The sequence below is a fragment of the Charadrius vociferus genome, unplaced genomic scaffold (genome assembly GCF_000708025.1).
Source record: "Charadrius vociferus isolate BGI_N301 unplaced genomic scaffold, ASM70802v2 scaffold1319, whole genome shotgun sequence".
Lineage (NCBI taxonomy): Eukaryota > Metazoa > Chordata > Aves > Charadriiformes > Charadriidae > Charadrius > Charadrius vociferus.
The window spans coordinates 15,550-37,184 of record NW_009650086.1 but is presented as its reverse complement, the minus strand read 5'-3'; the positions used below and the strand labels follow the sequence as shown (position 1 = coordinate 37,184).

At 40.1% G+C, this 21,635-nt stretch overlaps 1 protein-coding gene across 1 annotated transcript in view; it reads right to left on the bottom strand.

Moving 5' to 3' along the window:
- Nucleotides 1-16,652, bottom strand: part of RELN (reelin) — a gene marked incomplete at its 5' end in the record, with an annotated part of 178,344 nt that extends 161,692 nt beyond the window's left edge. The window contains 3 exons of the mRNA XM_009892163.1: nt 5,298-5,376; nt 6,570-6,602; nt 16,582-16,652. Coding sequence (XP_009890465.1) covers nt 5,298-5,376; nt 6,570-6,602; nt 16,582-16,652 — 183 coding nt within the window. The remainder of the gene's footprint in view (nt 1-5,297; nt 5,377-6,569; nt 6,603-16,581) is intronic.
- Between the last annotated feature and the right edge of the window lie 4,983 nt (nt 16,653-21,635).

The following is a 21,635-nucleotide window of genomic DNA, read 5'->3' as shown; positions in this document are numbered from 1 at the left end:
GAACGCTTAGTTCCTCGTAAAAGGTCAGGATATCCAAGGATATTTTAATTTTGTAATTCTCACATTTCAACGAATACAAAGTGATTCAGCTGTTTATCTAGTCTATTTCTGTAATGTGGTCTGGAAATCCAGAAACACCGTCCTTCTAATACGGCTCTTTCATCATCACTCATCTTTTCTAGGATGACTCCTCTCATAAGAAATTGGATGGCCATTGGTAATCCTGATTCAAACCTTAGCACATTCTTTCAGATTTATTACTTCTGACAATAAATTGCTCAGTAGCTTGACAGAAATGCATGAAGAGTAAGATAATTGATCTGCTGTTCCTTAGATCATCGTCATTGTATTAAGTGTTTAGAAATGATCCAATTCGCTCCTCTCCTGATGCAGACAGTAAGGTTAATTTCTTTTCCATTTATACAAACAGGAGACAGTATTAATTTCCCTCGCTGGGTGCAGCTTTTCACATTATCTTTCTCACCTGCCTGGTCTAAAATCTTAGCACGTTAAAATCACTTCAGCTTTCTCTTCACAGCTGGTATTCGCTGCCACTGTTGACGCGTGTCATATTCATCTAGATGTCTTCTCTGCAGACCTGCCATCGCTCTCATCTCTGGCTTAGAGAGTCCCACCTCTCTCTGCTATTGTTCTTCACTTTGCTGAAGGGGAAACATCTGCTGTTTCCTCATCCCTATTTGTCATCTCGTTTCCCTCTACAATACCTGAGCTTGTGGACATTATATTGACTGATGCCTTTTGTGATGTCTGGACTATAAAGAAGATAAACATCTCAAGCTGCCAAGAGATTTTTAAACATAAATCTTTCTGAAGTTTAATCCTGCAGTTTTAGTGCAATTTGGAAACCACTTTAGGACTTCTCTCTCCTGTCACAAAGCTTTCCTTCACCTCTTTGCCACTGGAAATATCACTGTACCTCTGCATTTCTCATATGCCACGAAGAAGTGATAGAACCTGTTTCTTATTGATTGATTTTACATGCTCAGCTTTTCTTCATGTCATCTTTGAAGAGTATGTCTTCTGTAAGTGATTGCTGTTTGGAATGTTGATAGGCTTTGAGATGAAACATTGCATCAAGTTGGGAAGGAGAGCTTAGCCAGCAACTAGCTTCTGTACAGCGTCTTTCTTTTTCAAATGTACTGAATCCTCTATTGCCTACAGCCCTATTGTTAAAAGTAAGTGTTTTATACAGAAACATACATTAATGCAAGCAACTTTTCTTTACTAATTTATGCATCTTCTTTCCCCCTCTTTTTGTCTTAACATTAAAACATTTATCATAGGATTAAAGAGAATATTTTTTCTAGATTTGTTCTTGAGTGGCCTGTTCTACTTGTTATGTAGCACCTTTTTTACACTCTCCTCTGCAATTTTATGAGGTTACGTGGAGGCAAGATGATCACAGAAACAGGTGCTCAATGACCTAGACTGCCTTCCAGACACCACCCATACTGGACCTCTTCTCATCCAGCCACTCCCTGGACTTTCCCTGTCAAGTAGCACACGGTGCAGATTGCCTTTCCCTTTGGGGGAAACCAATTCCTTCCATGGTTCCTGTGCTTGCTGAACTAACACGTTCCTATCAGTTCTCAGCAAGTCTCATGGACCACCAATCACCTGTACTACCTTAACTTCCACAGATAATACATGTTAGATGTAAAATGTATGGGACATTTATAAATGTGTGAAGCACATTTGTTTCACAAGCCAAAGAGATCTTTGTAAAGTTGGTGGCAAATGAGAGGCAAAGAATAAGGATATCTTTGCTTAAGTAAGCAGGCTTGTGCCTACGGGTTGGGGACTTTGGAAATAATCAAATTCTGACATGATTGCATGCTGGAAGAAAAGAATATAAAAATTAGTTGGACACACCATGCAAGATAATCCTCATGGTGGTTGAGTCCCAAGAAAATGAGAGAAGAGACATGCTCCCATTCCTGTATTTCCGGCACAGAAATCCTCCCTGCTTCCTTCTCCTCATGTGTCCTCTCCTGCTGCCTCCCCCTGTCCTTGTCCTTTCCCACTTTAGCAGTTTCTCCTGCTCTCTCAATCACCAACCTGTGATTTAGGTCAGAAACCTATTCCCAGATGCTGTGATTTTTCTGTTTACAAAGAGTGGCATCCCAACCTTCCCTTTCTCCTCCCCTTTGCAGCTCCAGAAACACCCGTAGCCGCTCCTTCCCTGCTCCTAAGCCTCTGAAGAAACAGATGGCTGCTGGGTGGGATGTGTCTTTTAATGCATTTGAAAGAGCAGAAATCCATAAAAAACAGGCAGTCGCTCTCAAAATCATACAGTGCCCTTGTGCAAAATAGTTATTTGATGTGAGGCCTCTCCCAGCGATGGAGTGACACACCGGCTCTGCTGGGACTCATAAAATTAGACACACACAGAAGCTATAAAATGCTTTGCTTGTGCACTTGGACTGTTTGTCTCTGCCAGAGCTGCACATGCCAGAAAGGGGATCAGGAGGAGCAGGACAATATTAATCACATCCAAGCCAGTGTTATCTAGGATTTGGGAAGAAAAGACCATAGGAAAATACAAATACTTCTCTTTTCATCTTTACACAAATAACGGTTTCAGAAATTATTAGAGTGGCTTAGTCCAACTGGCCCCTGGTGAGAAGGCACCGCTGCAGTATCGGTGCAGAGAAGGCAGCTGCTACTGCACGCTCTGAGCACAGCAGACCAGGGTCTGAGCAGGGCTGGAAATCCTGCTCTAGCAGTTACTGCAATTGTTTGTGGTAAAGATGGGATTTTAGCAGCTGCCAGGGGAAAAAATGCAATTTTAGGGTGGATGGCGTAAACTGTTAATAACCCCTGATTCAACTCCCACTAGACAATCAAATGAGAATGAGCTTTCTGCGACTAAGCGGGTCTTCACTGGAGGCAGAGCTACTGTAGAAATCCTTTATGCAGAGAGGCTCGTGACACCTCATTACAGTTTTCTTTTACTTGTGCTCCGTTTCTGTTCAGCACTGCTGAACATGTTGGTTTTCTGGTGTTATTACAGGAAAATCTGCCTCAGGATTGTGGTGAGTTTCGTGAGTCTCTCTCCCAGCACACACCTCTCTGCGCTGACCCACCAACCAGGGTGGGTCAAGGTTATTCCAGTGGGCCCAAACCCAAATACTGGGGACAAAAGGAGCAGGAGACTGGGGGCTCTTTTAGTCAGAAATTTCTCTGTTGAGACTGCTATAAAGCAAGGATGAATTTAAAGATAAGAGAGCAATGGATAAATAAATTACGGAGGCTCCCAACAGACAGGCCCTCTGTGAGTTATGAGACATCTGCAGGGAAATAATGCCTCCTCTCATTTCTTTCCACTCAAGTCCATTTAACACTCTGCTGCTAAAGCTATCTACCTTGGCAGCTATTCTGTAACCCATTAAGAGTCCTTGATCTATTCATTCCCATAAAGAAAGAAGGTTTTTTTATTACACTGTTCCAGGTCCTTAATGCATCTTTCCAGAAAAACATTTAAAGAGATGATACAAAAGGAACAAAAGAAGGAAAAATAGTAGGCACATACTAAAAAGTATTACAATAAGTACGTGCAAAAAAACCCCCCATAAAATTCCTAAACCACAATCTTTTTACATAAGATGGTGAAACTGTGAAAGGCCTGCACAGATGGAATACTGTGACAGGCCTTAATAAAAAGGAAAATGAAGTCAGATTTCACAGAACATATGTATTCCTAACTAACAAATGCAGGTAACTGCTAAAATGCCCGTCAATAATCTATCTGAACAAGACAAACTAAGCCAGTAAAATTTTTCTGTCTTGTATGAATTAAATCAATAAAAATATTTATGAAATAGGATTGGAAGGAATAGAAAACTCAGTAACAATCTCATATTAAAAAAAGGGGACTCCAACCTTCAAAACTTCATGTTAAGACCAATAGATGGGTTTATCTGGGTATAGCATGACCAGCAGAAATAATTACTATACGAAAGACTTATAATTTCCTCTTTTATGATGTACATACATGTGTCATATGAACTGGTACTCTATCACTGTGATCATTGTGGTGGAAAAATTATTAATATTTAAGATTGAGAGGTCTGGCTAAGAATCATCTTTGGTAAAAGAACATTCCCTTTGACTAAAAGCCAATGGTCTGCGATGGTTTCCAACTCACTACTTCTGAGCTAAGATACCACTGGGTGTGCCACTCCTATAGGCTCCGCCAACAGCCACCTCTCCATATTGTCCTGTTATTTACTGTTGGAGTCCTTAGAACTGTGGCAGTGACTCAAGGAGTCCATCCCTGCCAGGGATGGATACCTGGCTTTATTAAGGTTGAAATGACTGCTTTTCCTCACCTCTGCCCTTGTTTTCTGAAACAGTGTATGTGTTGGATCTCTGCAATTACTTGGCAGAGAGCAGGGGAGCGGAGGGGGCGATGCTGTCCGAGTGCTCCCTCACTGTGATCAGAGTTAATAAAGCTTCCGCCTCACCTGTCCCAAATTGTACTTGCCTTATTATGCACATGGAGTCTAAAGATTCTCCGACAACCAGTTAAAAAATGATAACAACCTGTGCTTGCTGTTTCAGATGCAGACTGTGATAACACGAAAGACCCTACTCAGGAATCCCACTGAACAAAAAAGACCTACGAGTTTGGAGTGGCTGTATAGAGATAGGAAGGGAAGGGATTCCCTTCCTATACAATACAAAAGTTTTGAAAAAATTTGCCTTCCACAAAAAAAGTAAGAAATCAACCGCAAACATTTTCAGCAGTTGAAAATTAGATGAAGGTATTTAATTCCAGTTAAATTTTTCTTTTGGATGATTTGAAACATTTTATTTCAATTTAGAATGAGTTTTTACTACAGTTAGCTTCACCAGACATATGTACAACATGAACATGAAATGAAAAAAAATATTGAAAAAACAAAGTTTAATTATTGATATTCATCACCTTTTCTATGAAATTATGATGATTTCAAGAAATGAAAATCTTCATAGAAAAACATTCACTGAGCTCAGCTCTACTCTTTCTTTCTATTTTTAGATTATTTCAAAGTTTGAAGTCAATTAAAATTTGTCACTCACTTCGATGGTCTTAGAATTTCTCAGTCACTCATGAACCATTAATTAATAAACTAATATATTTAGGTCCCTATGGAGCAAAGCCACACATAAACTTACACCAATGTGAGCTGGGGTATGTGGGAATCAATTTAATACAAATACTTCACTATAATAACCAAAATGTTTTAATTTGCTCAAATGCATATGAAGGGAAGTAGAAATCTGAAACTCACCACATGGTAGGATTCAATTCTGGCTGATGGTAAGAGTCGAAGTCATCTCGTAAGATAATGCTGTCACTGTGCATTTCAGCTACAAAGAAAAGGAAGCACTATATGAAAAAAAAACCAGTGTAATCATCCAGTGCTTTCTAAGTGCTGCATTACCTAGAGCTAAAGTAATGCATTGTGAAACAAGGAAATCAGCTTTTTAAATTATGCTAGTTACAAAAGCAGGGGTTTCTCAGCTACAGGTTTCTTTGCTTACTCTGGATCATAGTACCCCATCAAATTAAGAAGTCTCCCATTCTATCACCAAAGTGTGATGGCTACGAAAAGATGCAGTCATCAAATACATACTAAATGTTTTAAGACCTTTTGTTCCAAATTGTTGGTTGCTCTGAATGTGCAGAAAAAGTCCTTGCAAATCCAGATTTTGGAAACACTGGCACAAGGCGGGATGAGATGTCCTAGTGAGTGTACTAGTGAGGCGGTGCATTCTGATAACTCATAAGTAAAAATCCATGAGCTCATTGGAATTTCTCTGCTCCTACCAGTGGAGCTGGCAGTAAAGGTCAGCTCATGTAAGGAATATAAACTGTGAGTTACGTTACACAAACGTTTCTAACCTTGCAAGTCTGCAAGCTCTGAACTCCACCTTTTCACATATCATTTATGTAGATGACAAAAAAAAAAAAATCCCAAAACTTTGGCAGCTGTATTTGAACAGACCTTTCTCTACAAACACTTCCATTAAAGGCATGAAGTGACTGTCACCTGCTATTCAAGCAGAGCAGGGATGCCAAAATCTGTCCCGGATTAGTCAACTTGCAATGCACAGGTTGATAGGTGCGGGGCTGGAGCTCTGCTATGAGCTCTGTGCTCTGCTTGGAGAGCAGGAGCAGCACTGCCCTGCTCCTGGCTGTGCCTCGGAGGTGCACTGGGACAAAACCTTCCTCCCAGTGACCCAGCACTGGTGCGACGGGGCTGTCCCACATGGGGGGTTGCGGGTCCTCACACAAACAGATGCTCTATTACATGGCTAGGAAGAAAAGCTCTGCAGCATGATATGCTCGCACTGCAAGGGCTCAAAGGCAATAAACAAACAGCAATAAAAATCACAATGAAAAAACAACTAATCAGAATTAGACATAATTCAATTCATTTTATATGAGCCTTATTTTTTTTTTAATTCCCCAGAGCTAGTTTCATATGACCTTATAGATTTTTTATTATAATAAAGTTAGTGATTCTGAGTTTTAGTAATAAGAATGACAAATCACCTACCTAGGTGAGGATGTAAGGGAGCTTCTGTTGGGGCTGCAAAGAACAAAGAAACACAATGCATGAATATCTTCTATGATCAGGGCTTAATTACAGCATTAAAAATCGATACATCATAAAACAAATTATAGAGTACATGTTCTCTTAAGTCAACTATCCTGACAGTTTAATTATGAAAAACGTGATACACACACTAAAAGTTATAAAAATCTAATAGGAAAGAAAAAAATAAATATTCTCTAATTAAAATAAGCATCAATAATAAATGAAAGACAGAAACGGTTGTACAGCAAGGTAAGAAATATCACTTCTGGTCTAGGATTATGAGATATTATTAGAAATAATTTGGATTAAGATTTAGTAATTCAGTGATCGATTAAGAGAGTGGAAATTAGGCTGAACAAAAGAAATGGTCTTGGGGAGGCAAAAATGCCTCACTTTTGACCCTTTATACTACACTGGATGACATGTTAGGTATGTTGTTGGGAGAAAAAATCCCAACAAAAAAAAGATTTCTAGAGCAACAAGTAAGAGATTGACTCAGTAAATCACTGAATCAAACACTTATTTTACAGCACATTTTTACATGCATTGCTGAATCAATTCCCCAGTAGGCCTTTGTCTTCTGAGAAACAGTAGAACATCGTGAAGACACTGTGTATGCAGGGTGTGAAATTACAAAACTTGATTAAGTAGTCTTCTCCTAACGCTTTTCAACAGGAGTCTTGGTGTAAAATTACAGAAATTAAAATAGAATGTATCTGTAAGGGCACAGCTACATAAAAAATACGGGGGAGTCTAGAAGGTGGCTACGCAGCCTGTTAGATACTCCATGGGAGCTACTATATCCATAGACTTCCCCAATCTTAAATCCAAAGTGAGTTACACCTCTTTCACGGAGGCAAAGAAGGTGCATATAAGCAAGGTCCTAGGGAGCAGGTACCTTGTCTGTCTCTCAGTAGCTTGTCCACGCAGCTATGGTTCTAGCTGTACTTTGTAGTTTGGTAAATAGAACACCAAAAAGGGGAATTTTTGAAGCCTTGACTCTTTTGATGATTCTGTGTTTCTTGTTGGCGCTGACCTAAATTGTATCAGTACTCCTGATTTCTTCAGCATATTTGCAAAAAATTGCTGAAGTACTGCAATTTCTGTCATAACATCTGACAAATTAAAAATAGATTAAAAATAAACATAAAAATGAATGCAGCAATCTGTGTAGGGCCCTCACACATAGTAATTTGAATAGAAAGTCCAACACAAATTTCAAGAATTTTGTTTTTCTCTTCCTGCTTTCTCCTTAAACAGTGGGTTTTCATGGAGGCGTGACATTCTGTAATGAAACTGCAACATTTCATGGGGAAGTTGGTGACTAAGAAGACTGAGCAAGAAACAATGGAGGTATCTGCAGACCAGAAAAGGATGGCAAACAGCCTGGATTTAGCTTAGACAGAAAGCTTTGATTTAACTGACTGACAACTTGAAAACCGACCTATTTTACTCCATCCAGTAACCTTACATATACATATATATACACACACAAGGGTGAAAACAACCACAGAACCACAGAAAGCTTTACTTCAGTGAAGAGCAAAGGCATTCCTAAGAGTCTGATGCTGAATACAAGCTGCAGACATGCAGAAATATGAAATATTTTCTTTCTTTATGCAGCTAACTAGCTCCGTTTTTTATACAAGAAACTTATCCAAGGCATCTTGTCTTCCCCAGCAGAAATGCCAATAATGATTCAAGCAATGGCCAAGACCTCTTGTCATGATGGTACAAAATCTGGAGCAATATAACTCCAATTGCACATTAAGCTTGGCACTGCCTCCAGGACAACGCTGGGCTGCACTGGTGGATACTACACAGGAAAAGACTGCATTTGTCATTAGAGTCACAGGCATTGTTTTTCTCCATGGAGGCATATATAAATTTCTCTAGAAAACTTTTAAAACCTCTTTCCACAGAAGAAATGGATTAAACTGGATTAACTGATTTATTTCCCAGATTGAGCAATACGGGCTGTTCTGGATTTTGCCTGTAGGAAAATAAGTACATTATTGCATGGGATTTGAAATACTCCTGATGTTGTAAGAGGCTGAGCTTAAAATAAGACCTCTGTCTCTGATGCTGTGTATTACCCCTTTTCATTAGTTCCAGATTATCAGTAAGTGACGATCCATTGTGAACACAGGTGTGGCTGAGATCCATGCTGCTACTGCTCATCTATGAGGAGGACAGTTGTGTCAGGCCACATCATGGGCAGACTCACCAGTTGGCCAAGCAAATTTCATTAGCCTTTGAGAGTAGCTCAATTGAAAGAGACCTTCCTCTCCAACAAGAGCAGTTCAGAACTCAAAATGAAAACAGAAGACTAGGTTTTTATTCATCCCATGTCACTTGGCATTGCTTTTTGGAAGAGGCTTTCTATGGAAGGCAGTCCAGCCCTGGTGTCCTGGTTTGAGGACACCACAAGACCAGCATACACACAATCACTAATGATTGTTTCTGAAGTTATTGTGCAAAATTTCAGCATTAAGCCAAAAGGCACAGGTATAGCACAAACTTGGAATCTTTGCATTTGCAAACTCCTGTGACTTTGGCATTTTTATAAATATAACTATCTGTTAGTGCGATTAAAGAATACAAAATTAGGATCTGAGAATTTTTCCTAAAACAGCTCTTCAATTATAAGCATAGTATATTGCAAAACAAAACTGCTTATCCACAGACAGAAATGAATGAAATTGTGCAGATACATACTAGTGCTACTGATCACTTAAATAAATAAAGGTGGAGTTAAGCAAACACTTAATGTCGCAGAAAAGGTTGTTCTTACAAATAAAGACTTTATGTCAAGGAGGGGTTATGTTTCCCAAATCTTTACAGGATCTGAGGAGCCCAAGCATTTTTGCTTCAGGTATTTCTTCATCTAATTTGTAATTCAAATTTCAGAGCTGAATATGCCACAAGACTGTGAAGGTACAGTTTAATGCATGATAAACCTAGACTTTAATCTCCCTATGAATAATTTCTGTATTACATTTTATATTTCATTGCAAAACAGCACTGTGTTGATCTTCAAATGTTTCAGTTAAGGTCCCCAAAATACTAGAAATTTAGAACATCACACAAAATCAAATGTAGTAGTTTTAAAATATTTTCAGATCTATCTTTTTTATCAGTTTCATAGAATCGTAGAATAGTTTGGGTTGGAAGGGACCTTTAAAGGTCATCTAGTCCAGCCTCCCTGCAATGAGTGGAGCGTTCTTCAACTAGATCAGGTTGATCAGTTGATCAGAGCCTTGTCCAACCTGACCTTGAATGTTTCCAGGGATGGGGCATCGACCACCTCTCTGGGCAACCAGTTCCAGTACTTCATCATCTTCATTGTACAAACATTCTTCCTTAAATCCAGCCTGAATCTACCCTCTTTTAGTTTAAAGCCATTACCCCTTGTCCTATTGCAACAGGCCCTGCTAAAAAGTTTGTCCCTGTCTTTCTTATAAGCCCTGTTTAAGTACTGGGAGGCCGCAATAAGGTCTCTCCTCTCTTCTCCAGGCTGAACAACTGCAACTGTCTTCACAGGCTGCTCCAGCCCTCTGATCATCTTTGTGGCCCTCCTCTGTAATCACTCCAACAGGTCCATGTCATTCTTATGTTGGGGCCCCCAACGCTGGAGGCAGTGCTGCAGGTGGGGTCTCACCAGAGCAGAGGGGCAGAATCACCTCCCTCGACCTGCTGGCCACACTTCTTTTGATGCAGCCCAGGGTACAGTTGGCCTTCTTGGGCTGTGAGGGCACATTGCCAGCTCATGTCCAGCTTTTTGTCCATCAGTACCCCTAAGTCCTTCTCCGCAGGGCTGCTCTGAATCCCTGCATCCCCCAGCCTGTATTGATACTGGGGGTTGCCCCAACCCAGGTGCAGAAATTTATAGAACTACTTATTTTAAAACAATATGGATTGTACAGTAGGCCGTACAGTATGGTTGAAGTCAAATGGAGTTTCCTTGCATAACATGACAAAGCTAAAAAGTATTATATGGGGCAGAGTAGCTATACAGTGCAAAAATGTAAAACATTTACGAATTAAAAAATATACAATACTTCAGACTGAGAGGGGGGAAAAAAAGGCCATCTTAATTCCTATTTTAAACCATGAGTCACTTTCTTAGATGTTCCTTAGGCATTTGTTTGGATGGTTTAAATTTAGAATCAGTATTTATGTGGCTCCAAAATGCACCTTAGCTTGAATGAGAATGTTCTACCTTTTAAAAAAAGTAAAGTAAATGAATTCATTATTTGATTTTTAACTATCACCCTGGGTATATGCAGAGCTTTATAAGAGATGAATTGTACTAAGCAAAGAATGGAAATGGAGCTCAACAGAGTTCACAATCTAAGAGGCATGAGCAAATACAATATGAGAAAATGTAAAGAAATGCAGGATCCTTGCCTTGTAAGACAGGGCAATCACTTTGGTAAGGAAAAGCACAGAAGAAAGTACACAATACAAAGTGGTTCAGAGAGAGAAAGGCCACAGTCAAACTGGAAGCGTGAGAAACTTGAGGAAAGTAATGGGGAATTCAGAAGTCAATGGGATTATTGTGGGGCTCTGTGTCAATGGGATGGGGGAGAAGAAGGCATCTTTTGGAGTAAAAGGTTAAAAATTTCTGTGGATGAAGTAAGGCTATTGAAAGGTTAAACCAATAGAAAAAATATGCCCTGTTTTGGTTAAACTGGAAGGGAGGGAAATAGGAGAGAAGTGGGAAGGGAGTGTCATCTTCAGATAGAGGAGCTGGAATATGAGGAGGGAAACAAGATTTCGTTATCATCCTGATGTCAGTGGGAAAATAAGAACCAAAATCATTAAACATGGTAATGGCTAACTGTTAGGCAAACCAGTCTCCATTCAGAAAAAAAAATAAGAAGAGTTAACATAATGCAAATTACACACATGTTTCAGCAACATCAGTTTGTACTATTGACACCCATATTCTATAGATCTGTGGGGTCAAACCTGTGTTCAGGGATAGGTAGGGAATAGAGCATAAGAAAACATTCCTAAAACTTACTGGAAAATAAACAGACTTTTTTTTAAAATATTTTTTTCTGAAACCCTGGACTTTTTAAAAAATATAAAGGAAAAGTGAATTAGAGAAAAACAAATGCTCAAATGAAGCCACACAAACATGGTGCTCAGAGTTCAGCAGCCAGTAGGCATTAGCTGTTGCTCATCAATTCATCAGAAAAGAGATGTGGAGAGAGGTATATTCTGTCTTGCAGATTATGAAAAAGTCTAATCTCCTCGTCATTAGCAGCCAGATGAAGATGAAAAAGAAAATTAATGCTTTTATTTAGACTCCTGCCAATACTTTCTCTTTACTGGTAAACAAAGTTGCTGTTGAATGATAGAGGCTGAACATCCCCCTAGAGAGAGTCAGCGTGTTGCCTGAGGGCTGCATTATTCTCTCTGACACATAAGCCAAGGAACAATATGTCAGCCCTGAACTCCAGTTGTCTGTTTTGTAAAATACTGCTCTGGTCAAGCCTGAGAGCCTGCAATCTGTTTTGCATTTGTTTTTCAGAGTGTTCCTAAATCCATATTTACAAGGTACAAAACACGCCTAAAAGGTCTTCCACAAACATTCAGGCATAAGCTATCAAATAAAGGAGAGTTTGGGCAATTCTCAGGATTTACTTTCATATGCAGACATCTGTCAGAGAGTAGAGTGGTTTCTTAAGAAAAGAATCCCAATCCTATAATTTGTGGCATTGAGTATGAGATTGTATAAAATTCCGGGAACTATGCTGCAAGGAATGATTTTGCAGTAGGAGGGAATGACATCCTTCATCTTTTCCATCTCTTAGGTTTTACTGTTCTGAGATTCTCCTCTAGTCAGTCCAAACTAAATTACACACTAACAAATTTCCCAGTGTGGTCCTTATTCCAAAGAACTGTACTACTGGTCCAAATTCACATAGTGTACTGGGCAAGTGGTCTCCTTAGCCCCTTAGCACCCCGCTTGGTGCAGTAAAGGCAGGCAGGGTTGTGTGACGCAAGAGCCAGCTGCCTCCATCCCTGCACTGCGAGCTGCTCCTCCCAGCAGCATCGCTGCGTTCATTTAGACCTGAAGTCTTTTAAGTTCTACACTGCAATGCAGCCAGGTCTGATGTTTTGCCAATTCCATTTTAATTATGCTAGTTTATTAATGTATGATTTTTGTTCTACTCAAGCCAGGAATAAATATGAATCAATCTGCACAATAATATGTCTACCTTATTTTGCATTGATTTTGCCATTAGATCAACAAGTTAAAGAGATTGTTAATTAAAAATATTATTGGCAAGAATGTAATCAGTCATTAACATTATTTGTCCTTAAAAGTATTTCTAAGACACCTATCTTTTCTTGGTTTATTCAGTTTTTGTTTTGTTGCCTATTTGTGCTGGATTAACTCTTTTGTCTAGTAATTTTTCTCTCTACTTTTCTTCAATATTCAATAAAATTCTTATAAACTTTAAAAGCTTACATCAGTTCTCAAAGATCTCTCTAGCTTCCTAAAATATTTATTATATGCTGAATATACAGCTTTTCAAGCGATTATTTTACTATCCTTTGTGTCTCTCCCTATGGTATTATTCCTTATTCCATTTACATTACACATAGGGCTGCTTCTTTGGTGTTGCCATTCCTTAACACTGCCCTTTGTCATCCTCTAATTTTCTTCAAAATAAGAACTACACTTTCCCTTCACTGCACAAATCCCATTAACTCTATTAGGATTTCCTAATGCACATCTGAGGGTGGACAGTCACAGTGAACACAATTTCTGAGATTCCTTGCTACTTTCACAGCTTCATGTGTATCCTTTGTACTAGTTAGTATGAAGTCTGATATCATCTCCAGTGAACATACTTATTAAAAAATGTCCCGGAATAAAACAATGAAGTTGCCCTGTGGTTTTATTTTCTTTACTTAATGTCACATCATTCACTACAGCATTTCAATATAGCAATGTTTAGGGCCAGAAACAGACCATAACATCTCGTTTATGCCAATCTACCTTGCTGGTTTGCATATACATCTTAATAATATATCTGCTTCTAAATAAATTCACTAATTCTTCCTCAAAGAATAATTTGTTTATATTAATAGTGTTGATGAAACTCTGACTGTCCTCATGGAATAAAGAAGCAAAGTTTGCTTCAAAGGAAGTATCTTTTGTTTGAATAGAAAAATTAATCCTAATAGTATGAGTTATAATTGTACGCACTGATTTGGGGGACTAACTCAATGAGCATCGTCTCCTTAAGAAATCAGAACAAAAGGGTAGAGGAGTTCCTGGTGCTGGAACAGATGGGAGGAAGGGCAATGGGTAATGGGGTACTCCACTATCTGGGTCAGGATAACTGTGGCCGAGCACAGAAACTAAAGGAAGAGAGGCCTTGGTGAGGATAAAAATCTCAGAGAAGGACCAAGAGAACCTGTGAGAAGCTTGCACATTGGTATTGCACAGAAATTTGATGACTGATTACATGGCTGTCATGCACTGTGGCTCACTCATGGAACAGTACCTCTGGGTGATCCTTGACTATTTGAAATCTGATGTTTGCAGAGTTATCACAATAACATCAAATATTTTGGAGAAGACAAATCCAGAAAGTCTACAAAGTGACTGTGCATCGAGTGAAGAGAATTGCTGGGAAAATCACGGGAAACACAAAAGTCATGAGGATGTGGGAGACTATGAGAATGTGAGGAAGCTGGAGGCCCTTTCAGGGAAGCTGTGCAGGACACGGCTATCAGTGGCCAGCTGGGAGCAGGAGGCAAAGGGACTATGACAGCTGAGCAGCCACTGAAGGCCCAGGGGTGGCACATCTCAGCATCTTTTATTCTCTACACACAAGCGATACACAAATCTCATTTTCTCCTTGTCCTGCAGAGTCCCTATGAACTCGGGTTCACAGCACGCAGCACCATAACGACTTATTGTTCTGACCAACATGAGTATTGCTAAAACGTTGATTTGAGTTTAGGTTATGCTCCAAAATTGGAGAAACGTAAAGCAGAGAAGGGTGAAAGAATTACAACTTCTACTGTCAGCTCTCCTACTAAGATCTCCTGGTACAGCATGTCTGAAGAAAGGACTGTCAAAGCCTGTATGGATGGATTTCTACTCGTTAGTCTCTGCTTATCAAGGTATTTTCTTCCAGCAGGGAGAAATCTTGTTGCTTTGCCCATATTCTCCTTGACCATGCTGCCAGTTCTGACAGTTCATATATTTCCCTTCAGCTTGCTTGCACGTAGCTTTCATCGTGCTGGTCACTGCCAGCTCTCTGTCACTCTGCCATCAATATATGTCTTTTACTCCCTTCTGCTTTCCTTACCTATTCTGGGAACCACAGGCTGCCTTTGGCCACTGTGCGCTCACTATGCAGCCGTGCTTTGGAGACCTTCATCTACTTCGGAGGCTTTTCCACATTTTATGCTGGTGACTCTGCATATTGATTCTTCCTCTCTTGACTTGTGTCCATCCAGCAAGTAGCCTGTGTGAGATATGCTCACCATCCTCCTTAGCACAACCCAAATGGTGATCCTGCCAACAGTTCTGTTCCCAAATCCCCTTATACTAGTCACCGAAACACTACTCTTCCACATCCACATTATGGGGGCACAATTTATCTCCTAGTCTGAATATCAAATGTGTTTTGGTAATTTCTCCAGATGTTTTTTCCTTCCTCACAGTACAAATACCGATACACCCCTGGCCCAATCACCTTCCACCCAGACCATCATAATACTCCCTTGTGATTGCCAGCACCTGTGATACGTTTTTCTAATTCATTCAAAATATAACTAACTTCCTAGCTTGCTAGCTAACTAAATAACTAGCTAGCTAAATAACACCTTCAGTCCCCTCTGAATCCTCCTTCCTACTTTCCATCAAAATATTAAAATGCTGAAAACTCAAACACTGAAATTGAAAACTGAAAAACTTTTCCCTCATTTTCACGGAGGTAGTGTTCATATCTTACATGAATAACTCAGTATATGCTCCTGACATAACATTCAACAGCTTCTTATTGCAAAAGCCATTGCATAGATATTCCCAAACTCTTAGGAAAAAAACACTATAGCTCTAATGCCCCCCCCCCCCCCCCACACCCTTCTCGCCCGAGACATATTTTGGAGGATTTTCTCTTGTTTGTTAATATAACAACACATTTCTAATTTTGAAATATTTATTTTAGACTGGTTGGCCCATGTTTCACTGTCTCTTTTCACATGGAAATATCACTGGAATTATGTGGAGAAAACTGGATCAGCACAGAAATTCCTTTCCCTCCTGTACCAAAAATGACAGATACCTTCTCTACTTCCCACTGTTTTAATGAAGCAGGTTCAAAGCAGTGTGCTGTTTGTAGACAACAGCTGATAAGAGGACATTTATTTCTAGGTTATTCATCAAAAGGATATATATGATAAGCTGTGCAAACAATTAGATTTTTAAAGTTTGTGTAAGTCAAACATTTTGTTTAGCTATAAAAATGATCAAATGTTGGAGGTGACGGGCAAAGATTTGATGGCCTACTTTCACAAAGTGGGAAGGCATGTTCTTCACAAAGGTACGTGTGAGCTGGATGGTAAACATAGCTTTTGCTACAGGCATATTGCATTTTCTGCTTATAGTTAATACAGTGAGAGTTAAAACTCAGTTTGTGGTTTTGTCACAAACAAAGAAACAAATGGTGGTTGTTACAGGCTGATTTCAGGTAAGTGTACAACACAATAGGATTTACTTTTGTATATTCCCCAACGTTTAGCAGAGAGGACAGAGCGGTTTCCCAGATAACTAATGGGAAGTATGAAGCCAAAGAAAGTATCGGTTTTAAGAATATAAATAAGATTCTGAAACTAAGTTTTCTACGAAACAGCTTTCACGGTGAGTAACATGCAAGTACATGGGAAAACTACAATTGCCAGATATTTTTAATATGATGGTGGCTCTTACCTCCCTGTTCACACAGCTGTTGTGCTAAGGCATCCTTGAATATAACTTGGCCCCTATGAGTAGCTGTAGCCCTGTGAACATAAAAAAGACAACAACAAATAATGTAGTATATTTATTTATATATGCATATGCATATCTATATGCACGACTAATCAAATCAGAAGTCCCATTCTGGTTTCTTCCCATGTTCTTCTTTCTGCACTTTTAAATTCATAGAATAATTTGTAGGGATTGTTTCTGTGCATAGCAAAAGAAAAGTTCTTAAACCAAAATGGTTTGGTTGGTAATAAAAAGCACTGGCACAGGGATTGAATGAAGGCCATGAGCAAAAGTAAGCATTTCACAAAGCTAAGCACATCACTCTGCCTGAGAAATCGTACCTGCCTCAGTGCAGAACAGAAAAAATGGTTGCAGAGCTGCTGCCCTGTGAAATTAATAGTCACACAACCCAATAGGCAATAGCAATGGCAGTACTGTTGTATGCTACTGATAGAAATGTAGTGCTTGAATGGGAGTCCGGAAATCCTCCCTGGAAACAAAGGGAGACAAGTAAGCTCTCTGCTCCAGGCCTCTGTCAAACATCTCCAAAAGAAGGAGACACTACAACATTACTTGGTAGACTGCACTGCCTTTTGCTGCCAGTTGATTTGTTCTTTCTTTTTATTTCCCTCATTGTCCGGACAAGGTAAAGTGGTTTACTTCCTCCTTTTTTTTTTTTTTTTTTTTTTTTAAATCATCATCATTTTTTATCTTTGTTTTTCCTCAAAGTAAGAACACAGGTACTGTCACACTGCCTGTCCTCTAACCATTCACTTTCTGAACCATGTACTGTTTTCTTTGTCTTTCCTGGTCTCAGTCTGCCTCCATCTTTGAGGAAGTGACATGCCTATAGCTGCACATAGAGTTTCCATACTTGAGCTCTCACCAATTTTGTCTAAAGAATAATTATTTCCTATTAATGGCCCACAGCTAACAGACCAGCTAATGTACCATGGAGAAAAGATTTGTCACTTTGTTTTCTCATAATCAGCTAGAAATACAATTCAATTTGATTTGTTTTTCTCTTACAGAGCTGTCATGCTAACGGTGCTAGTTATTCTTTATTTCCAACTGCTCATTTCTTCCCTCTTTTCTAAGCGTAGTACTTAACAACTTCAGTTTTGTCTCAGAGATTTCAAAACCTTTCATTATTTGCCAGTGTTGCCTTTGAAGTCTGATTTCTTGCAGCCAAAGTTCTTCCAATATCTGTCTAGACTCACACACCCTCTTCATACGTGTTCTTTATCCTTTCTCCAAGTCGGAAATGAAAATAATTAACATTAACGGGCTCAAGATAGATGCATATGAACTCCTTGAAATTGCCTCTCAGTTCAACACTAAGACATTGAAAGCTACTTTACGAGTGTTGTTTTTCATCCAGCTGTGTGCCCTTTCTGATGGATCATGCTTCTCTTGCTTACAAAAATGTCAGGAAGGACCATAGAGGAATGGTCCGGATGGAAAGTCAAACTGTATCATTTTTTTCCTGGCTACTAAGACAGTTATACTGACAAGGAAGAACAACGAAAGTAACACATATAATATTAAAATTTTCATACACGGTGGATCCTCAAGGTAAAACCCATCTGCAAATCATCAGAATAGAAACAAGAGTAAACAAAAACTTCTCTGGGATCTAATTTGCTTCCTGCTTATTTAGAAAAGCTCTGTTTACACCAATGTGTCTGTCCAGAAATGCAAAACTATGGCCGCCTGGTGCTCCTAGGGCTTTTAGGACAGTCCCTTCCTCTGTTTATGGAAGGAGAATTGTGTTGGGTTTTCCATCTGCTTGGACTTTCAGAGGCATATGTAAAGTGTGAGCCTTGCCTCATCTGGTAGCGATAGTATTTTGGCCACAGTCCCAGGATCACATTACCAGTGTGAGATTTTGGTTGAAGTCCCTACCATGGACATCATGGAAACGATTTCAAGATTTCCAACACTTCTGTAAAATACAGCAAAACATCATGCCATAGTTCTTCATTAGTATTTCTTCATCTGCTGTCATGACCAGTGACCATACCGAGTACAGAGTAAAATAAAAACAAGTACATTGCCCCAGTGCCTAAAGGCAAGAGAGCTGATTCTTTAAGCCTCATTTAAAAATATGAACTAAAGTATTTTAAAGCTCTGTTATAATTAATATGCAAGAAACCATGATTGCTCTGTAGGTTTCTGCAAATTTCCTTGCAGGTGTATGACACGCAAGTCAGAATGGGACCAGACAATCTCCAAAACCAAACACGTGCCCAGGCTTCCTTAAAAGGACCACATATGGTGATTTCCTCCAGCAGATGAAATAGCAGGGCATCCCATAGCCAGCTTTGGGTCCAACCCAGCAGAGACATGTTTTGCAAATATGTTTCATTGTGGGAATTCCATGTTTTGAGCAAAAAAAGCCCAGCTGACCGTGCTCCTGGGCACATACAAGAAAATGCCAGACCTGAGGGACAGAAGATATTTTGTACAACATTCCTATCCGTCCCCCAGGCTGGCAGGGTGAAAGAGAGGGCTCTCTGCGGACAGTGGGAAAGAACACTTACATTAGCAGTGGACTGAGACTTTAGAGACGCTGTTTATGCAACAGCTCAGGATACAATTCAGGATGTACACAACAATGACGGCAACCAGAAAATTCCTTTATGAGGCAGATAGGAGCAAACTCCCGGAACACGGACCACATGCAGAGGGGAGCTCAAGTACGTGTCTGACTGCAAACAAATGCCAAATAATACAGAAAATACCAAACTCTGTACTGTTTACTGGATCTCTGCATGCGTGTAAGAAAAAGGGGATTTGAGGAGAGAGCCAGCCGCCACCTGAATCATCTGCATCTTTCTGTGTCTACCATCCCTTGCTTGATAATGCAGACTAGGAGCCAATTATGGCTGCTCCGTAGCAGGAGCGATCTGCACCCTGGGGACAACAGTGCGGTGCAGTAAGGGCACCGCTTCCTACAGCACATCCTCACATTAGCATTGCTTTTGCAATGGGCATATGCATGAGTTCTGCACTGGCCGGTGCAGCTTACTAAGGACATTGCATCTGTCAGTTTTCCAGTTTTATCTGCTTGGTTTTCTCTGTATTTATGCTTTATTCATGGAGCAAATGACAATAATGCAGTGCAATTATGCATGAACTAATCTACCTTTAGAAAGAAGTTCAAAACGTACCTTTTCTGTATTGAACTTCCTTTGTTGGTGATTTTCCTACCTGACAGGTGAGATTAATGGGACAGGATCATGAATTTAGCTTTTTCTCTTTTAAAAATATGTAACATATACAAAACCACATCCGTCCCTATCTGGACACTGAAGTAGAACAAATACATAATATTTATAGTAATTCTAACAAAAATAATATTGGCAATGCCTGAAGAAGACTCTACTAGAGAAAGAATATTATTCAGCTGTTAATTATGGAGTCTTGTTTTCTTGACATATATATTCATTAACTGATGCCTGTTTTTCAAAAGTTTCCATACAGCCTTTAATATAGTTTAATATAGTTAAATATTACTTAGATGAAGGGTACACTATTAATCGGTGTTACTCCACACCAGTCTACAGTCCCACTCTGTCATTGTATGCTATTTATTATCGAGCTATAGGGCAAGTGACTAATCAAATCTAACCTGTCAGTCAGCCAAAAGGCAAGATGCATGCTCCATGTGTCCCCAGAGGTAATTCCTCACTAGGAATGAATCTTTCCAAAAAGGTGAGAAATAAAAGAAAAATGGGAGGCAACAGGAACATCCCGACGATGTAAGTGAGAGCTTTGAAAGAAAAACAACTTAGAGGTAATAAGGTTCCTCTTTATATTAACTTATGATTCACACTTCCATTAGACTAGATGTATTAGTCTGCTTGGGGCTATGCAAGAGAGAGAGGAAAATGTGTTTTTAAAAGTAGCAAGAGGAGATAAACTGCTGACAGAGGAAGAGAGAGGTCTGAACACAAGAAGACTGTATCAGGTGCCAAGGCTCACTGTCAGTTCAAGGCAGCACTAACCCCACGCTTCAATTACAGCAATCCTGCAGAGAATTTTGCTTCCTAAACCACAACTATTCAAGTTGAAATCGGGTGCCAATAAAGACTTTTAAATTGCCTGCCACTGAAAAGCAAAAAAGAAATATGACTTGCTGATTCTCTACTTGAACTATATATAATCCACGTCACCTGTGAAAGAGGACTTGAAGTGCCACCCTGCTCAAGTGCCAACAAGCTGAAAAACACTTTATTTGAGAGCAGTATCGCCAGCTCCTCTGAACATAGACTAAGTAGTAACGACTTTTCCCCTGTGCGATGACACCATTCCAGGTGATTTGGGAGAAAGAAATCCAGAGACACTCGCATACTTTCATGAACCTGCAGACAGAGAGAGGTCCCTCCAGCCCCCTGTTGATTAGATGCAGCACGCTGACCTTGGCCAAGCAGCAGAGTACCTATCCCAGGCCTTCCCCTGAAGCTGCCACCATTTGGTTGTGCTCTGGGGTCCGCAGGCCTGGTGCTCACTCTGCCGTTACAGGGGGGCTTGGCATCTGCGCCTTCCCTTGGCGAGGGAGGGCACTGGGATAAATCCATTCGGGAGGGGGCTGGGAAGAGACTCAGGTTTCCTACAGTAAAATAACCCATCTCATGAAACCCCTCAAAAGGTTTTAAACAGGACCAAGGAAAATGAGGTTCTTTTTTTCACCCGCACCAGCAGAGTTTAACCCTAATCCTGCTGCTAGCAGCTGCATGGCATATCTCTACGCAACGGTTCATGACTGCGTCCACTGGAGGAAATGCCAGGTGACACCTGCAGCGCCAGCTCCAGGGAAATCAGTGACTGACTATTCAAAGCTGAGATTGGTCTTCCCAAACCCCGCAGTGCTGTGCCCCCAAATCAGGGTCTGATGCACTGTCAGTACAGGCTGCGCTCCCTGCCTGCTGCTGCAGGGGAGATGGTGGGTGCTGGGCGTCTGACCAGCCTGGGCTGGAACTGAAAACAAAGCAACGCAGCGCCAGTAACTG